Source organism: Biomphalaria glabrata, chromosome 2, assembly GCF_947242115.1.
Source record: "Biomphalaria glabrata chromosome 2, xgBioGlab47.1, whole genome shotgun sequence".
Taxonomy (NCBI): Eukaryota; Metazoa; Mollusca; class Gastropoda; family Planorbidae; genus Biomphalaria; species Biomphalaria glabrata.
This window is the reverse complement of record NC_074712.1, coordinates 31,951,141-31,966,025: the sequence shown is the minus strand read 5'-3', so window position 1 is coordinate 31,966,025 and position 14,885 is coordinate 31,951,141. Positions and strand designations below refer to the sequence as shown.

Here is a 14,885-nt window from a genome sequence, read left to right as displayed (position 1 = left end):
AAAAGGTCCTCTTGGCTTGCCCTTTAACTCTGAGCTAGAAATTCTGTGAGTAAATTAAAGCATCAAAGAGAACAAATGCTATAGGGAAAACATTTTGTGGTTTGCTTTAAAAAGAAGAAAAAGTAGATTTATGCAAACTAATATTTTATTTCAAAAACTTAAAATCTCACCTTCCCATACACTATAGAGAGTTGTATGTTTACAGCTATACTGGTACATATTAAGTTATTATATGCTTCTACTCTTATTGTAACAACATGACTTTCATCTCCAAGTAAATGTTAAATACATAACTACAGGACTAAACATTAAAAAGGAATGTTACAAATTTGCAGGGATTTGTTTTTCAGCATAATATACATAACATAAAATGTAATCTTTTCTTTGGAATGGAACACCAAAATGAATTCACAAAAATAAAATAATATATCAAAAATCACAATGTCATTAGTCCTTGGGAAGCATTTAGAAATCTACATAACTTTGAAAAACTTCAGTATAAATAAATTTGTTTTGTTTTGAAAGCAAATAACAATCATTTAAACTACATTAACTCTACATTGAAACAAACAAAAAAATCATTTTTTTTTAATTGGTAAACTATCATTGTTCATGTCCACTAGTGGTAAATATATATCTTGAGTAAAATGTATACAAAAGTAACAAAAATAGATTTTTGTTGTTTTGACCAATTAATAGCTTACAAGAATAAAAGAAAATAGAAAATTTAGCTCCAAAAAAAATGTTTTGCTTAGAATGTACGTTTTGTTTGTTTGATAATTACTAAAAATTTTGAAAAAGTATGATCACAGAAAGGTCAATGGTCAAGTAAGGCACTTAGTATGAGAAACAAAAAAAACTTAGGAAATATCTTCTAGAGACTGCATATTCAGGATATGTTTGAAGTTGAAAGGTGTAAAGGCATAACCTTCACCCATGTAGAATTTAGAATTGAACTCGACCCAATGCAATCGAAGAGTGTGGAGGAAAGCACTAAGGCCTTCCATAAGCAACAGGATGGCCACTGTCAGGTTAGCCCAGATGAAAAAGATAACAAAAATGATGGGAGAGCCCACATATCTGCCAGCCATCTTCAGTGAGAGACGCAGGACCATGCTCCATAGTACTTCAGACAGCTCTGCAGAATAAATGTTTAAATTCATGAGGACAATGTTAAAAGAAAGTATTCTAGATGTACTGATAATGTTAACTATATTCAGAAGTCTAAAACATATTTTCCTATAAACCCTCTCATCTGAAATTGAGTGTTGTAAAGTTAGCCTTTTAATCTTTGTTCCCCCCAATAAATTTCAGCTACCTATTACAGCTCAAAGAACTAAGAATATAAAAATACTAGCCTTCAATGACATTCCTAATTCTAACTGAAATAGCAGTCAAGTAAATGACTTCAACAAAATTTGTTTGGTGTCTACTTTTTGAGAATCTTAATTTTTTTAATTACACAACAGACTTAAATTCCAACTCAGGATTAAAACACTTGATCCTTAATATGTAATGATATATGTATGCTGAACATTAAGCTGTATACCTAAATCTATATCTGTGTCTTTATTATAACAATTATTTCAATATGGTATTGAGAATAATATATTTGGTAAACATATTATCCTAAAAGAAAACTGATGGGTAAATTGCTACCAAAATATTTGTTAAAAACCTCACTTACGAGCATGAGCTAGAGATAAAGCCCAGAGTCGAAGGTAAGAGGCAGTATGGGAGATACAACCTAAACAGAACTCAATGGTGTGAATAGCCTGATGAATGATTACTTCCCCTGTGCCATGCTACAAAAAAAAAATAAAGATTTTAATATATATATTTTATACCTCTAAAACCTACATAAACTTTTACAATGTAGATGAAGGGTAATTCATTAGCATGCTAAAATAATACTCACTTCTTCATGACCACCATGTTCACCTTTGTGCTCTTCCCCTTCCTCAATAGCAGCCGGAGGTTTAGCTTCTTCCTACACACAAGTAGACAGTTCAAACGTTAGGACAAAGTACAATCAATATTCATAGGAAAAAACAATATGATTCTATATAAAGCAAAATGTATTCAAGAAGTGAAATAACTGAAGCAGGAAATAAAAAAAGTGCATGATATGGGTTATGAGGAGAGGACACTCAAACACTTAAAAAAACAAAACAAGGTGCAACTAAGGCATCCAACAAGGAAGGGTGTAAAAAGGTTTACACATATATTTTACCTGACTTCAATAAATCTGACTTCACAAGAGCAACACTATAGAATCATATTTTTATATTTGCATTAAGCATGTATGCAAAATGTCAAGAGAGGCCAAATCACATGCTCTAGGATAACTATGATGCATTTAGCTTCTTAATAAACATAATAAAATAGTATACAAGAAATAGCAATGCAAATAAAATATCGATGTCATCTAATCTAGTTCAGTGATTAAAGAGTTAGATGATGAAATATCTGTACAAAACTATTATCAGTAGCTATATTAAAGAAAGAGAGAGACTATGAAACAAACTTTTACTAGAAGAACATTTTGGTTAGCATCAATACTACCAATGAGAGAGACCCATCCCACCTTATAAACAGGACAGTGTTAAAACATTTCCTTTCAGATCACAGTTGAAAAACTGTTCAAAACTAAAACCTACCCTGACAAATCTTCCATTTCTAATTTCATCAGCATTTTCATACTCATAGGACATGTTGACTTGCTGTAAAAATGTGCATTACAATAATGGACAAGTGTTAGCAAAATGCAGAAGTGAAGGTGTGGAGTACAAAACAATTTCATCTATAATTTTTTATCTTCTAAACATAAACATTTCAAATTTTCATTATTTTTTTTTCTTAAAGGATACAATTTTATATATTGCAAGTTTTCCTCATAACTAAAATAGTTTTATAATATATTTGAAAAATACAATGTTAAAACTTTGTTTTTAAATTATGGGCATCATAAAAAATAGCCATATAAAAATAAAAAGTAATTCATTTGTTATTTCATGCATTTAACAAGTAAACAATTATTGTGAAATTAGTTTCTTGATTATATATATATATATATATATATATATAAACATATATTGCAAAATGCAAGATGCATTTCTAAAACAAGTAATTTTTTAAATTTCATATAGATGTGACATGTGAAGAGTCCTTTACGATAGTTAAACGATGAAAATAGATTAATAAATAATGTTCTACGTTCTACACTGTCAATATTTAGTCCTAATGTTAATAGCAGTTGAACCATGTACTGCTTAAATGTCTTGTTAATACAAAAAAATGCTAACTATTCTACACCTTAAGTGTTGCATTAATTAACCAATGTGGATTAATTATATAACGGTCAAATTACTGAAACTATCAAAAGTACACAATAAAATAATTTATTGATATAATATATGGTCCCTTTTGACCAATTACTAGAAAGATACATACAAACTAGTTTTATAAATGTGTTCCACAGTAACCAAAACTATAATTGGAATTATTCTAAATCAAAATTCAGCTGCCTAAAACTAATTACAAATTTTATCAAAATAATGTCAAGTAGACAAAAAATAGATCAGTCATCATATTGATAATATTAAAAAAGAAAATGATCTTCAAGCATTCAAAAGCAAGAGAAAGTGTAGCTAACTATGTTTACATCCCTGTACAGTTGTGGTGAAAGAAAACAACAACTCTGATAAGACTTAATATAAGAAACTATTGCTTGGCTACCTTGACATGTAACAATCCTAACTAGATGACATTTTTACATTTGGTTCTGTCAAGTTGTACTTCTCTTACTTCGACTGACATTAAAACCTTTATTTTAGGAGGGACAAGAATGTTAAAAACATCTAGCGCCATCTTTTTCTGCTTGAAAAAAAAAAATTTTTTTTCTACAATAAGGTTCAAACTAAAGTCATCATCCAAATCATATGTCATGTGCTGTCTTCATGCTTCATAGGGACCTGATAATATTTAGAGCTAGTAGCAAACAAATTAACTTTGTATATACCGGTATATATGTTTATAAATTATATTCTGATAAGCATTGCAATGCAACCTTACCATCTAATTACATAAATATACATGGCCATATTTGAAGGTTACATCAAGATGCAATACAATAAATAATTTATGGTGTTAAGATGAATTTAATAAAATTTTCATCACAATGATGGTAAATGCTGTATTTTTTATTGTAATTTAACATGACTAGATTGGTTGATTAGAATATCCATCTGGAAGGCATGTAGGTCCCAATTTATATACAAATATTTTTAAAAATATGTATTAAAACCTTAAATTAGTTTTTGTTGATGTATTGTGTTTTTTTTTTTCTGATAAATTTGCATAAACTAGGGCCTACTTGCAGTTAAAACTCTTATTGAGAGGTAAATTAACTAGTTTGATTAGAGTATTAGCTAAGTATGAGAATGTATTTACTAAATTAAATGAACAAATGTATATTAGAAACTATGAAATGTTCAATTTAGACAGCTAATATGTGTCTCTTGTGTTATGTCAATGATAATGATCATTTAAACTAAAGTTTAAAAAAAGATATACTTCTAGTGTCACTCCCCCCTGGAGAGAAATATGGCACAGGCAGAAAGAAATGTATATAGAAATATACATATACATATATATATGGGAATACATCAATCAAAACAGCAATGCATATAGAAAATAGTATATACATTAATAGTTCAATAAATGAGTGGGGTCAGGGTAAATAAATCAATAAACAAATGTGGAAGGAGGGAAAAAAATAGAATCTGATCTAAACCAGGATAAAATTCCAATATGCAAACTCTGACTAGCGCCAACTTACCCCTAACTCCACAGCCCCATGGTTTACATATGTTCCAGGGATAGGGGCTAGAGGCTATAAGGATAGGTCATGATAACAAACAAAACAAATTAAGGGGAAACCATTGAGATTGGGACGCCATTGGTGTGGTGGTTGCACCAAACAGACATATTGATGGTTGAAATGCAAAATGTAAGAAAAATATATAAACAAAAATCTATTTTAAATCACATGTTTCTATATTTTAAAGACAAAGATTTAAAATGATATTCATAGATCACCAGGTATAAATAGAATTTAAAAATATGAAGCTTGAGAGAATGAAAGAGCTAGCAGGACAGAATTTGTAAGAAATGCAAAGACTTGTGCTTTAGTATCAAAATAGTTGAAATTTATCTCAATAACCAGCATGTTAATTATAGAGAACCAATGCCCATCTGTACAGGAAAATGTTATTGTTATTTTTTAGAAAGAAAAACAAAAATAAAAAACTTTTTTAAAAATTCCAAGAACCTCTGGCTAAAAATAATCTAAAGGCTGAAAGCAGCTAACTTTAACATTTTAAAACACATCAAACCCCACAGACAGAAAGTGCAATGAAACAAAAGTTGAAACTAAAAGAACTTAAATGGGAAATATACTCAAAAGAAAAATAGTGCACAGAGGTATATTGCAAAACCATGCACAGGAAATGAAACAAACTTGTTATCTTAACATTTCATAAAAACACAGCCTTACCTAGAATAGTCAAATTTGTAGATGCATTTTTTTAATTCCACAAGCATTTTTTACATCATAGGTATTGCAAAAAATGAGTAACGTTTTGTTTAGAAACTTAATATGTAATCTTTTTAAACATAATTATTATCATCTTTAGGTTGATTACAGTAATAATAAAACTTACATTAGCTGGTGGTATTTCATGGCTAATCAAAGCTGCATGATCTGAAAAGTCGTGCTAAAAAAAAAATTCAATTTACAATTAAATTTTTTTTTAAATTAAATTAGCACTTCTATTATTTTTATTCATAGTACAATCTAAACAAAGAGAATTATTAATTGAACTTACTCCTTTTCTTTTGTTCTTGCAAATGACATAGACAGGCTTGACTATTAGTAGAACAGGAACAGAAAAAATCGCAATGAAGAACATTGCATATTGAACACCATCCTGTAAAAATGGGAATATCATTTATTTAACCTAATACCCCAATTTTTTTTTCTATCACTTTGTAACCAAAACAAAAAAACAAAAAAAAAAAAACATATTTTCATAGTTTTAATTTTCTTTCATTGTTTACCTGCCCCTTGTAATACATCAAATCTGGGTCACATTTCTCTATTGCAGTGTCAGGATTTGTGTACTTGAACATAAACATATTAATATAATCTGGAGAGAAACAGATCATAACATATATAATTTTCTTGAATTTGTGTTTCAGTTTGTTTGTATGTTTTTGTTTGGCCAATGGGGAAGAAATGTAAGCTTATTTTCTCTAAAAATCAATGAATTGAACAAAACAAATCTTGAGTGCTTTGAAGGTTTTTGCTATTTAAAATTATATAATTACAAGTAGATAAATAAATGACAAATGAACATGGCCACTACATATTCGGATCCTTTAATCTCAAATCAGATAGTAAAATAGGGATTAAGAACTTTTAAAACTTACAAACTTTGCATACAGACAAATTGACAACAAAAATAAAATACTTATGAGAATTAGAACTACTTTTCAATAAGGTAATATATATGTACAAATATTTAGTTCCCCCACAACCATCAGAGAGTTTTTCAAGATATTATACCATCCAACAAGGTAAGGGCCACACTGAAATTAGTACAAGCATGAGTATTTCAAGATTAACTTACGGATCAACAAGGCTGGTGCACAGTGAGACTTGGTGCCATCAAACATCAACCACTTGTAGATTACTGTAGCTACCAGGTAACCAAACAGGCATCCCAAGAAGAGAAACTCAGGGATGAATCGAATAAAAATGTCAATGTAATTCTTAAAATGGCTGTAAGAAAAAAAAAAATTCATTAGAACTGGATTGTTAAGTGGTACATCATGTACTAGGTAACAATAGCGATTCCTATAGTTTCATGTAAATTCATCCAAATCTCTGCTAGCAGGGACAGAATGGGTGTCAAAATCGGCCCATGCATTTCTATTTCATCCGGCCCATAAATTGTACATTATATGATAGACATCCAACCTGTCCTCAAAATCATTTATTTTATTTCATTAGAACCGTATTAGATAGATATTATTCCATGCTTCATCAATATTAATCTTTTAGAATTCTTTCTTATCTCACCAGACACAAATATATTTTAAGTATTTATATAAATACAAATTAAACACTTTACAAGAGTGACCTTAAAATAAATTCTAATTATTATGTTCAACAGGATTAGACATTAGATCAGAACTGGAGCGGGCAAAAAGAAGAACAACTTCTCTGCAAGACATGATACTTCTGATAGTTAAGTGGGAAAACATTATTAAATGAATGTATTTTTTTTTTGTAAACTTAATTTAAGGTTTTTATTATTAGTGACACACAAATATTAACTATAAGTTCAAAAGTAATAATTTGTTAAACAAATTTTCAAACAGTTATGTCAACTTACACATGATTGAAAATCTGTAAGCAGATACCAAAAAGCATGTGTATCACACCAAGGATGATAGCCATTTTCATTTTGAGTGAATTTAAGAATAAAATCTTGTTCATTGCCGCCTGCCAGATCTGAATATAATGAGGAAAAAAAAAGTTTTAATTGTCATTCATTTAAAAATTGAATAACATACCTTGTAATAGATCTCTAAAAAATTAGTGCTTTTCAACATTTCTTTTAATGCTCACAGAGAGAAATGTGAATTTAAAATCTTGAGTAAGGTGTAATGGTGTTGTTGTTGTTTTTTTTTTGGGGGGGGGGGGGGGGGGGGGGGGGGGACTGGTCTTCTTAGATTGCAAAACAATGCATAACATTCCTAGTGACCTAATTTTGAAATGTGTTAAGACTGGACGATTTAACTTTCAAAATTTAAGAGCTGGACAAAATGCTGTTAATGGAGAAACCCAGTAATGGTAAAAAGTACAGATGCACACCCAAACGCAAAATGTTTAGAGATCAAAGCAGGGAGGATGTCCAATAAAATACCATATTTCCAGGTTGTATCACAGGCCTTCTCAATGCTGAATAAATACTGTCATCAAATGTTTTACACAAGTTGTCCCACTACCTTTAAGTCCCACCCACTCAACAGGACCAGACAGTTAACTCAGAAAGGGTTGTCTGAGACTTGAGTCTAGAAAAAATACATGCATTTGGGTTAGCCCCACTCTGGTGCCAATATCAAATTGTTCCTCATTACCCATGGCACTCCATTTAACTAATATACAATGGTAAAGAGAAAGAAGATATGTTGATAAAAATTTAAAATCTAATATTATAATAATAGTATGTTAAAGCTAGAAGCATAGAGTTAATCTTGCACATTGTCAGTAATAGAACATATCTTACCGGATCAATACCAATAGGATATGCAGTCACATTGTAGTGAGAAGTTACTGGATTCAGCTGTATATCGTCAGATTCCCATTCTTCTTGTCTATACAACAAGGCACATATTTATTTGACATTTCAATATGTACACACTTACAAAAGAACATTTGATTTATAAACAAATCAGCAATGTTTCAATAATTGCCATGGACATTAAGTTGGTTTGTTGTTTTTATTTCAAGCAGTCTAAGGCACACTTTCTAGACAGCTTATCTTTTTCCTTTTATATCAGTAGCCTTTTTTTAAACTGTTTTCTTTCTAAAAATGTTATTAAACTCCCCTTAAGAAAAAAATGTTTTTTTTTTTAGTTTGCCAAAATCTTTTGTAAGGTAACAGGGAAGATGATGATGACATTTGAACTTTGACCCTTGTTTGAATAACGACTTAACGGTCATTTAAAAATATATTCTGATTTAGGGTATCTTTTATATATTTTATTTACATCTTACATCAATTTTATTTTTCATGTTAGATCTGCTCAGTAATTGTCTTTTATACTCTAAAGCACATTTAATTTAAATTGTATCTTAAAATTACTGAAACAAATGTGAGCAATGCTAACTAGAAAAAAAAAAGTGACTAACTTAATAACTGGATGCCACTGTGATCCAAAGATGTTGACAGATTTAGAAAAGAAATCATTGTAGATGATTCCTGTGTAGATAGAGAAGGCCCCCATCATCATAATAATGTATCTGCCACCAAAGAATGTGTTAGCAATCTGAAAAAAAAAAAATTCAATAAATGAAAAAAAAAAAAAAAAAAAAAAAAGGGAGGCATAAGTGGGATGTAAGGCAAAACTAAGTGGAGAATGATATGTGGGAGACCACAAAGCAGGATGTTTTGGCACAATGGTCATTTTGGTACATACTCTTTTTAAGTCATATTCCTTTTATTATGTCCTTTCAAAGAATAATACATACCACATAACATGGCAGTCATCTATAATTCGCACAATGTAATCATGAGATATAAACTATTATAGGTAGTATATTAAAAAATCAATGTTTATTATAAAAAGATTTGTTTTATAAATTATCATCAGAACCTCTCTTGCAAAACATTGTGTACATGGGGAATCACAATGTTTTGAATGTCATTTCAATTTTTTTGGTCTGATAAAATTCCCATCACTGATAGATGACATAAAAATATATTATTAAACAAAGTTAAATGAAGTACTAACCTCATTGGCTATTCTTTTTGATCCAATGGATTTCTCCTTGATGACCAGAAAGAGACCAAACAAGAACATGATCAAACCATGTCCAGCATCACCAAACATGACAGCAAACAGAAATGGGAAGGTGATACAGGTGTAAGGAGCTGCAAGAAAAAGAAAATAGCTAATGTCAAATCAATAGTTTATGTTATAAAGCAGTTGACCTATTTTGACGGGCCATAATTTTGTATATGGAGGTCCATGTTGTTCCAGGTCATCTTCGGGCAAAATACTTTTAATATATTTATATAAATCAATGGTAGAATTGTCACTACTATTTAGAAACTGGAAGATATATAGGCAATTATCAAAAAAAAAAAATGAATTACAAACGGCGCAATTGTTAATTTTTTCCAGTTGATGTTTGAAAGCTTTAAAAAAAATGTATACTTTCAAATCTTAAATTAATATAAACAAAAGCCATTTATGAATATCACATTTTTCTAGTCATTGTCATATTGACATTCAAACTGATTTTACTGTTTTAGGACAAAAATTGTCTTTAGTATTTAGAAATATTAGTGTTTTAAAATATAATTTTTTTTATAGTAGCTCAACTTCCTGTGAAATGCACACGAGAGTAACATTATGACAATAAAATCAAGGATTTTTTTTATTTTATAGTTTGAAGTAATTCAGGACCTTTCATAGACACTATTTTTATTGATTTTTTTTTAATTTCATAAATACATTTAACACACCTGGATTAACTTCCCCATAAGTAGACATGCCATAGGCATCTACAATGTTCTGAAATCCTTTGACAAATCTGTTGCAGTTGTAGTAAGATGGAGGGGATTCATTAGTGTGCATGGGCTGGATGACAGTTGGGATGGTGCTGTTGCTGACTTTCTACATTAAAACAAAAAAAAAGTTCAAAATAATTAACATTTATTCAACGATTATTATTATGTCAGAAGCAATATAAATCGAAGCTAATAAAAAGAAGAAAACAGACAAAGAAAATCTTGCTTTCCATTGGTGGTCAAAATAAAAACTTTCAGTATATCAATTAATTGAATAAAACAACATGTTTATTCATATATTTGTATAATTTAAATATTTTATTTATTGAGACTTGTTCAATTATTGAGTAAATACATACAACAGTGAAAACAAATTTCGTTTGCGCTAATAAAGTTTACTTGTATCATAATGATAAAACTCACTTCTCCTGTGTTCAGAGCTCTCCTAATATCATCGATTGCTTTGGCTGGAAACCAACATTCAGCATGGAGACTGTTTTGGTGAACTTTGAACATGTTCAGGGTGTGGTAGATGGCCTTGATTTTCTCAACCTTGATAGTCCATGATCTCAACTCTTTCTGGGCATTTCTCAGGACACGCTGACGATGTTCATTGCTTTGAGTCAAAACCTGAAAGAAAACAAAAAACATTTAACAGAGCATAGGAAAAAGTATTTTAAATTTTTAATGTTTTTAAATAAATCTTTTCAGTTTGAAATTGGCTCTTACATTTTCTAGGTCACTGATCCGTGTGTTAACACCTTGCAGCATTGTGTTTCTTTCCTGGGGAGAATCTGGTACAGGATAGATAGTGCCTCTCATGCTAAAAGTAAATAATTAATGGCAGTGTTTGTTATATGTAATGCATACTTTTTACATGAGCTTTAAGAATTTATCTTAGTCTGAAAAATAGTGAGCTAGCGAACAGCACAATCTACGAATTGGTAATCTTACTTACTATTTAAGAAGGATACAATTTCTTAAGAAGCTAGACTATAATTCATTGTAAAAGATATTGTTATAATAAATTCAGTTACTTGTACCAGAATAACACCACTAGAATAAGGAAAGTGTTTACTAGCAATAGAATTTTCATGTTAGAAATAATGGACATCATTTAAAATTATTTTACTATTTGTCTAACAAAAAAATAATAATAATTATCACTTCACTGTTGACAATTTCATCAAATGACTACAAATTAGTTTACTTACACATGTAATTATATTTATATTTTATATTTATTTATATTTAACAGAGATAAACATTTACCCTTCACAAACTTTCTTCACTTTGTTTCTGAGCTGATCTCCTTGATAGAATACAATAAACATACTCTTGTGCAGATCATCACCCTATAAAAACAAAACAGTATGTTAAAAATCACTTTGTTTTACAACTGACTAATTTACAAGGTTATCAAAAGTTCATGATATATAACAATTTTGTTGTTTTTTTTTAGCTAGATTGTACAAAATATGTGAATTGTTTTTTAATATGCAGCTCTGCAACAATAAAAGCTTTGCTCCCACAGTGTCAATGTTATTTTTAGTATGAAATATGCAAATTGCACACTAGATGGCATGATTGATTAAGGCATAAACATGGTTGAAAAGTTACAATACAGACAGCAAGTGCTTACAGTAATAGGGTCTTTAAAAGTACGCTCTATTTCCTCAGTTCTCATGAAGACAGTACTGTGAGTTATAAATTTCATGACACGCTCAAAGACTGGAACTTTTTCTCTAAGCACTGTGCCAACAAAAAATCTGAAAGTGAAGAATAAAAACAAAAGAGATTTTCATTGCATTGTGAAGTAGTTGAACATTGCAGACATCTTTGAAAGAGAGAAACTTACCCTAGGGCAGCCTGTTGTTGTCTGCCAATGATTGCTTCTTCGTGTGGCACACCTGTTTCTTCTTCCATCATGTGCTGAATGTCTGACCCATACTGAGAATCAAAGCACATTAGAAAGAATTATCCCTAAAGATTTGTTAATTGAAAACACCTGTAACTATTTTGATTTTCCTTATTTTTTAAAGCTAAGACAGTTTAATTTACCATGCGAAAATAATCCTGAGTTTTGTTAAGAACTTCTCTCAACTCAGTCAATTCCAGAAAGTTTTGTTTCAGGGCCTCGTTATTAGTATTCACCTGGCGCAACTCTGTGTCCATTTTCTCAAACTCAACCTATTAATAGACAACAATACCTAGTACAACAAAGCCAATAATTGCAATGCTAAAACTAATTGGACTCGAAATATAAAACAATCAAAACCTCAAGGTCATTCATTTCTTTTGGTGCAGGAGCTTTAGGATCCTCTCTATTGTCTGGTATTTTCATCCCTTCTTTTAAAATCTCTTTTTCTGTGTAGCCTAGGAAAATATAAACAAGAGAAATGTTTTGTTAAAACCTTATAAAATTGTTACATAAAGTAACAATAGAATAGACTAATTGGCCTCAAAGATCGTATTTACTTACGAAGCTTTCTTTCCATTTCCTCACATCTGCGAATCTCATTTACAAAAGTTCTTTGAAAAGAGTTGACATTAGTATTCAGCTATGACAAAAACATTAAATTATAATTTGTAAAGTTAATTCTTTAAAGAACAGTTTTCTGTAAATATGATTTAAGTTATTTTAACTTATGACTGTGTAGTGTTAAAGACGATCACTCTAAAAAATATATTCAGATTAAGGTACAAGAAACAAATATTGATTATTATATCATTTAATTCGATGTTTAACTTACATCTTTAAACTGGACTAATCCAAGTTCTCCTAATTCTGAGATGCAATGGTAGGCAGCCTCTGTCTGCACAAACATCTGGCAGAAACGCATTTCCTCTGTCCTGAATAGTGACCCCATGGTTGCAGAGTCCCTGCCAGTTCACTCTATCAATATAAAAATTATTTTTTTTTAAGTATTAAAAAAAAGTATTATTTGTTACAACTTGGGTAAATAAAATGATACTTTTTAAACAATAAACTTTAAAAATGTAAACAAAATAACAACAACACATCAATAATACTTTATTTTAAATTGGCAAGCTGGTAAGTACAGTGAAGAAGGTAAGCTAACAGGCTTTAGTTGAAATCACAGTAACAAATAAAGCACATAAGCCAAGCCAATGACCTTCAATGACAATCCACAAGTGAAAAAATTTTGCCCCTACCACAAACCTATTTATTACAAGGCCAAAGAAGGGCAAACACACACACACACACACATATAAATGATTATATAAGAGAAAACAAAACCCTCATATAACTGCTTATCTTTCAGCACTTGGTTAGATTTAGGCCCTAGCAGTGAGCAGTAGCAGCCTATCCCCCCTCCCTAAATAGCAATAACCTTAATTTAATATATACTTATACAGTATACTATACAAAACTAAAGTTAATGAATGTAAAGGCAAAGGGGCCTAAATTGAAAGCTTAACTATATAATTTATAATATAATAAAATAATAGAATAATTATTAAGATATCATTTAAAGTTTAATAATAGAGTTGAATAGACTTTAGATGTATAGACTTTCTATTATAATTATTAATAGATCTAAATCTATTATAATTATCTAGTAATATTAAATATAGTATAGTACCTTGGCCTTGAGCCACTTTTAACTTTAGCCCTACGCCCTACAACCTACCAAGACTCTAGAGCTCTACTTACTTTAACTTTAAGTAATACTTACTTTACTAGATCACTATCTTACATCTACTAGACTATCTAATGAATTCTAGTGATCTAGATTTAAATCTAGACAGTAGTACTTAGACTTAGATAAGTAGATCTACTCTAAACTAGTAATAGTAATAGACTAATAGATCTAGTAATATACTTAATTAATACAATAGTAGATTATTTTAGTAGATAGAATCATCTACTCACTTGTCACTGAGTCTGAACAGTCTACGATTACGAAGTCACTCAATTAGAAATTAGGTCTAAATCTAGATCTTATTCATAAATAATTTAATGCAAAAGGATATGCAGGCCTCTTTCGAATGAAAACATTAAATAAATTTTGTTCTAGATATACACTAGATTCTATAACTTACATCTCTGTGCCTTGTAAATCTGTAGGGAAGTAAGGATAGGATAGTTTTGTCACATGAACCAAAACAAAATATTGTACTTCCCGTCATGTGATCATGTGATTAGTAGGAAGTCATGTTACCCGAGAGTTTGGCGTTTGATCAATCGTTTTTATTGTATACAGCTGCAACAATTCTATGTATACGTAATTCACATTTTATGTTGATGTGGGTTCTTAAATGCTCATATTGTCTTAATCAATGATTCTTTAACATACTTTCTGTATACCATTAACGCTCAAGCTTATAAATGCAATTTCTTCACACCTTTGTCGCAAAAGTTAGCTTTGAAATTTTTTTTGTTTACTTTCGTCATGGGGGTGCTGTGATAGTTTGCATAATATATGATAACTATATCTAATCCCCCTACCTTTTCCCGGTCAGCAGCTATTTTTAACTGCAGAATATCGAGAC

At 30.1% G+C, this 14,885-nt stretch overlaps 1 protein-coding gene across 5 annotated transcripts; it reads right to left on the bottom strand.

Moving 5' to 3' along the window:
- Positions 1–127: 127 nt before the first annotated feature.
- Positions 128–14,565, bottom strand: LOC106057050 (V-type proton ATPase 116 kDa subunit a1-like). 5 transcript variants are annotated; one of them, XM_013214084.2, is made up of 24 exons: positions 14,436–14,565; positions 13,121–13,263; positions 12,850–12,928; positions 12,646–12,743; positions 12,429–12,557; positions 12,226–12,317; positions 12,010–12,136; positions 11,640–11,722; positions 11,097–11,190; positions 10,791–10,997; positions 10,323–10,473; positions 9,586–9,725; positions 8,984–9,120; positions 8,358–8,445; positions 7,461–7,579; positions 6,693–6,844; positions 6,121–6,209; positions 5,889–5,990; positions 5,724–5,777; positions 4,841–4,894; positions 2,661–2,723; positions 1,919–1,990; positions 1,688–1,805; positions 128–1,138 (listed from the first exon to the last, which is right to left on the bottom strand). In XM_013214084.2, the coding sequence occupies exons 2-24, from the start codon at positions 13,235–13,237 to the stop codon at positions 861–863; spliced, it is 2,643 nt and encodes an 880-aa protein (XP_013069538.2). In that variant the 5' UTR covers positions 13,238–13,263; positions 14,436–14,565; the 3' UTR covers positions 128–860. The 5 variants fall into 5 exon arrangements, with proteins under 5 accessions (XP_013069538.2, XP_013069554.1, XP_013069548.2 ...); XM_013214100.2 differs by lacking the exon at positions 4,841–4,894 and adding an exon at positions 4,576–4,593; XM_013214094.2 differs by lacking the exon at positions 14,436–14,565 and adding an exon at positions 13,401–13,500.
- Positions 14,566–14,885: the final 320 nt, after the last annotated feature.

Excerpts from the sequence above, each read along its gene's own strand:
- LOC106057050 (XM_013214084.2), bottom strand. The coding sequence starts at position 13,237 with ATGGGGTCACTATTCAGGACAGAGGAAATGCGTTTCTGCCAGATGTTT. Across the intron at positions 11,191-11,639 it reads GTGAAGAAAGTTTGTGAAGG|CATGAGAGGCACTATCTATC; the intron begins GTAAATGTTTAT and ends ATTTACTTTTAG. Across the intron at positions 1,991-2,660 it reads GAAATGGAAGATTTGTCAGG|GAAGAAGCTAAACCTCCGGC; the intron begins GTAGGTTTTAGT and ends ACTTGTGTGTAG.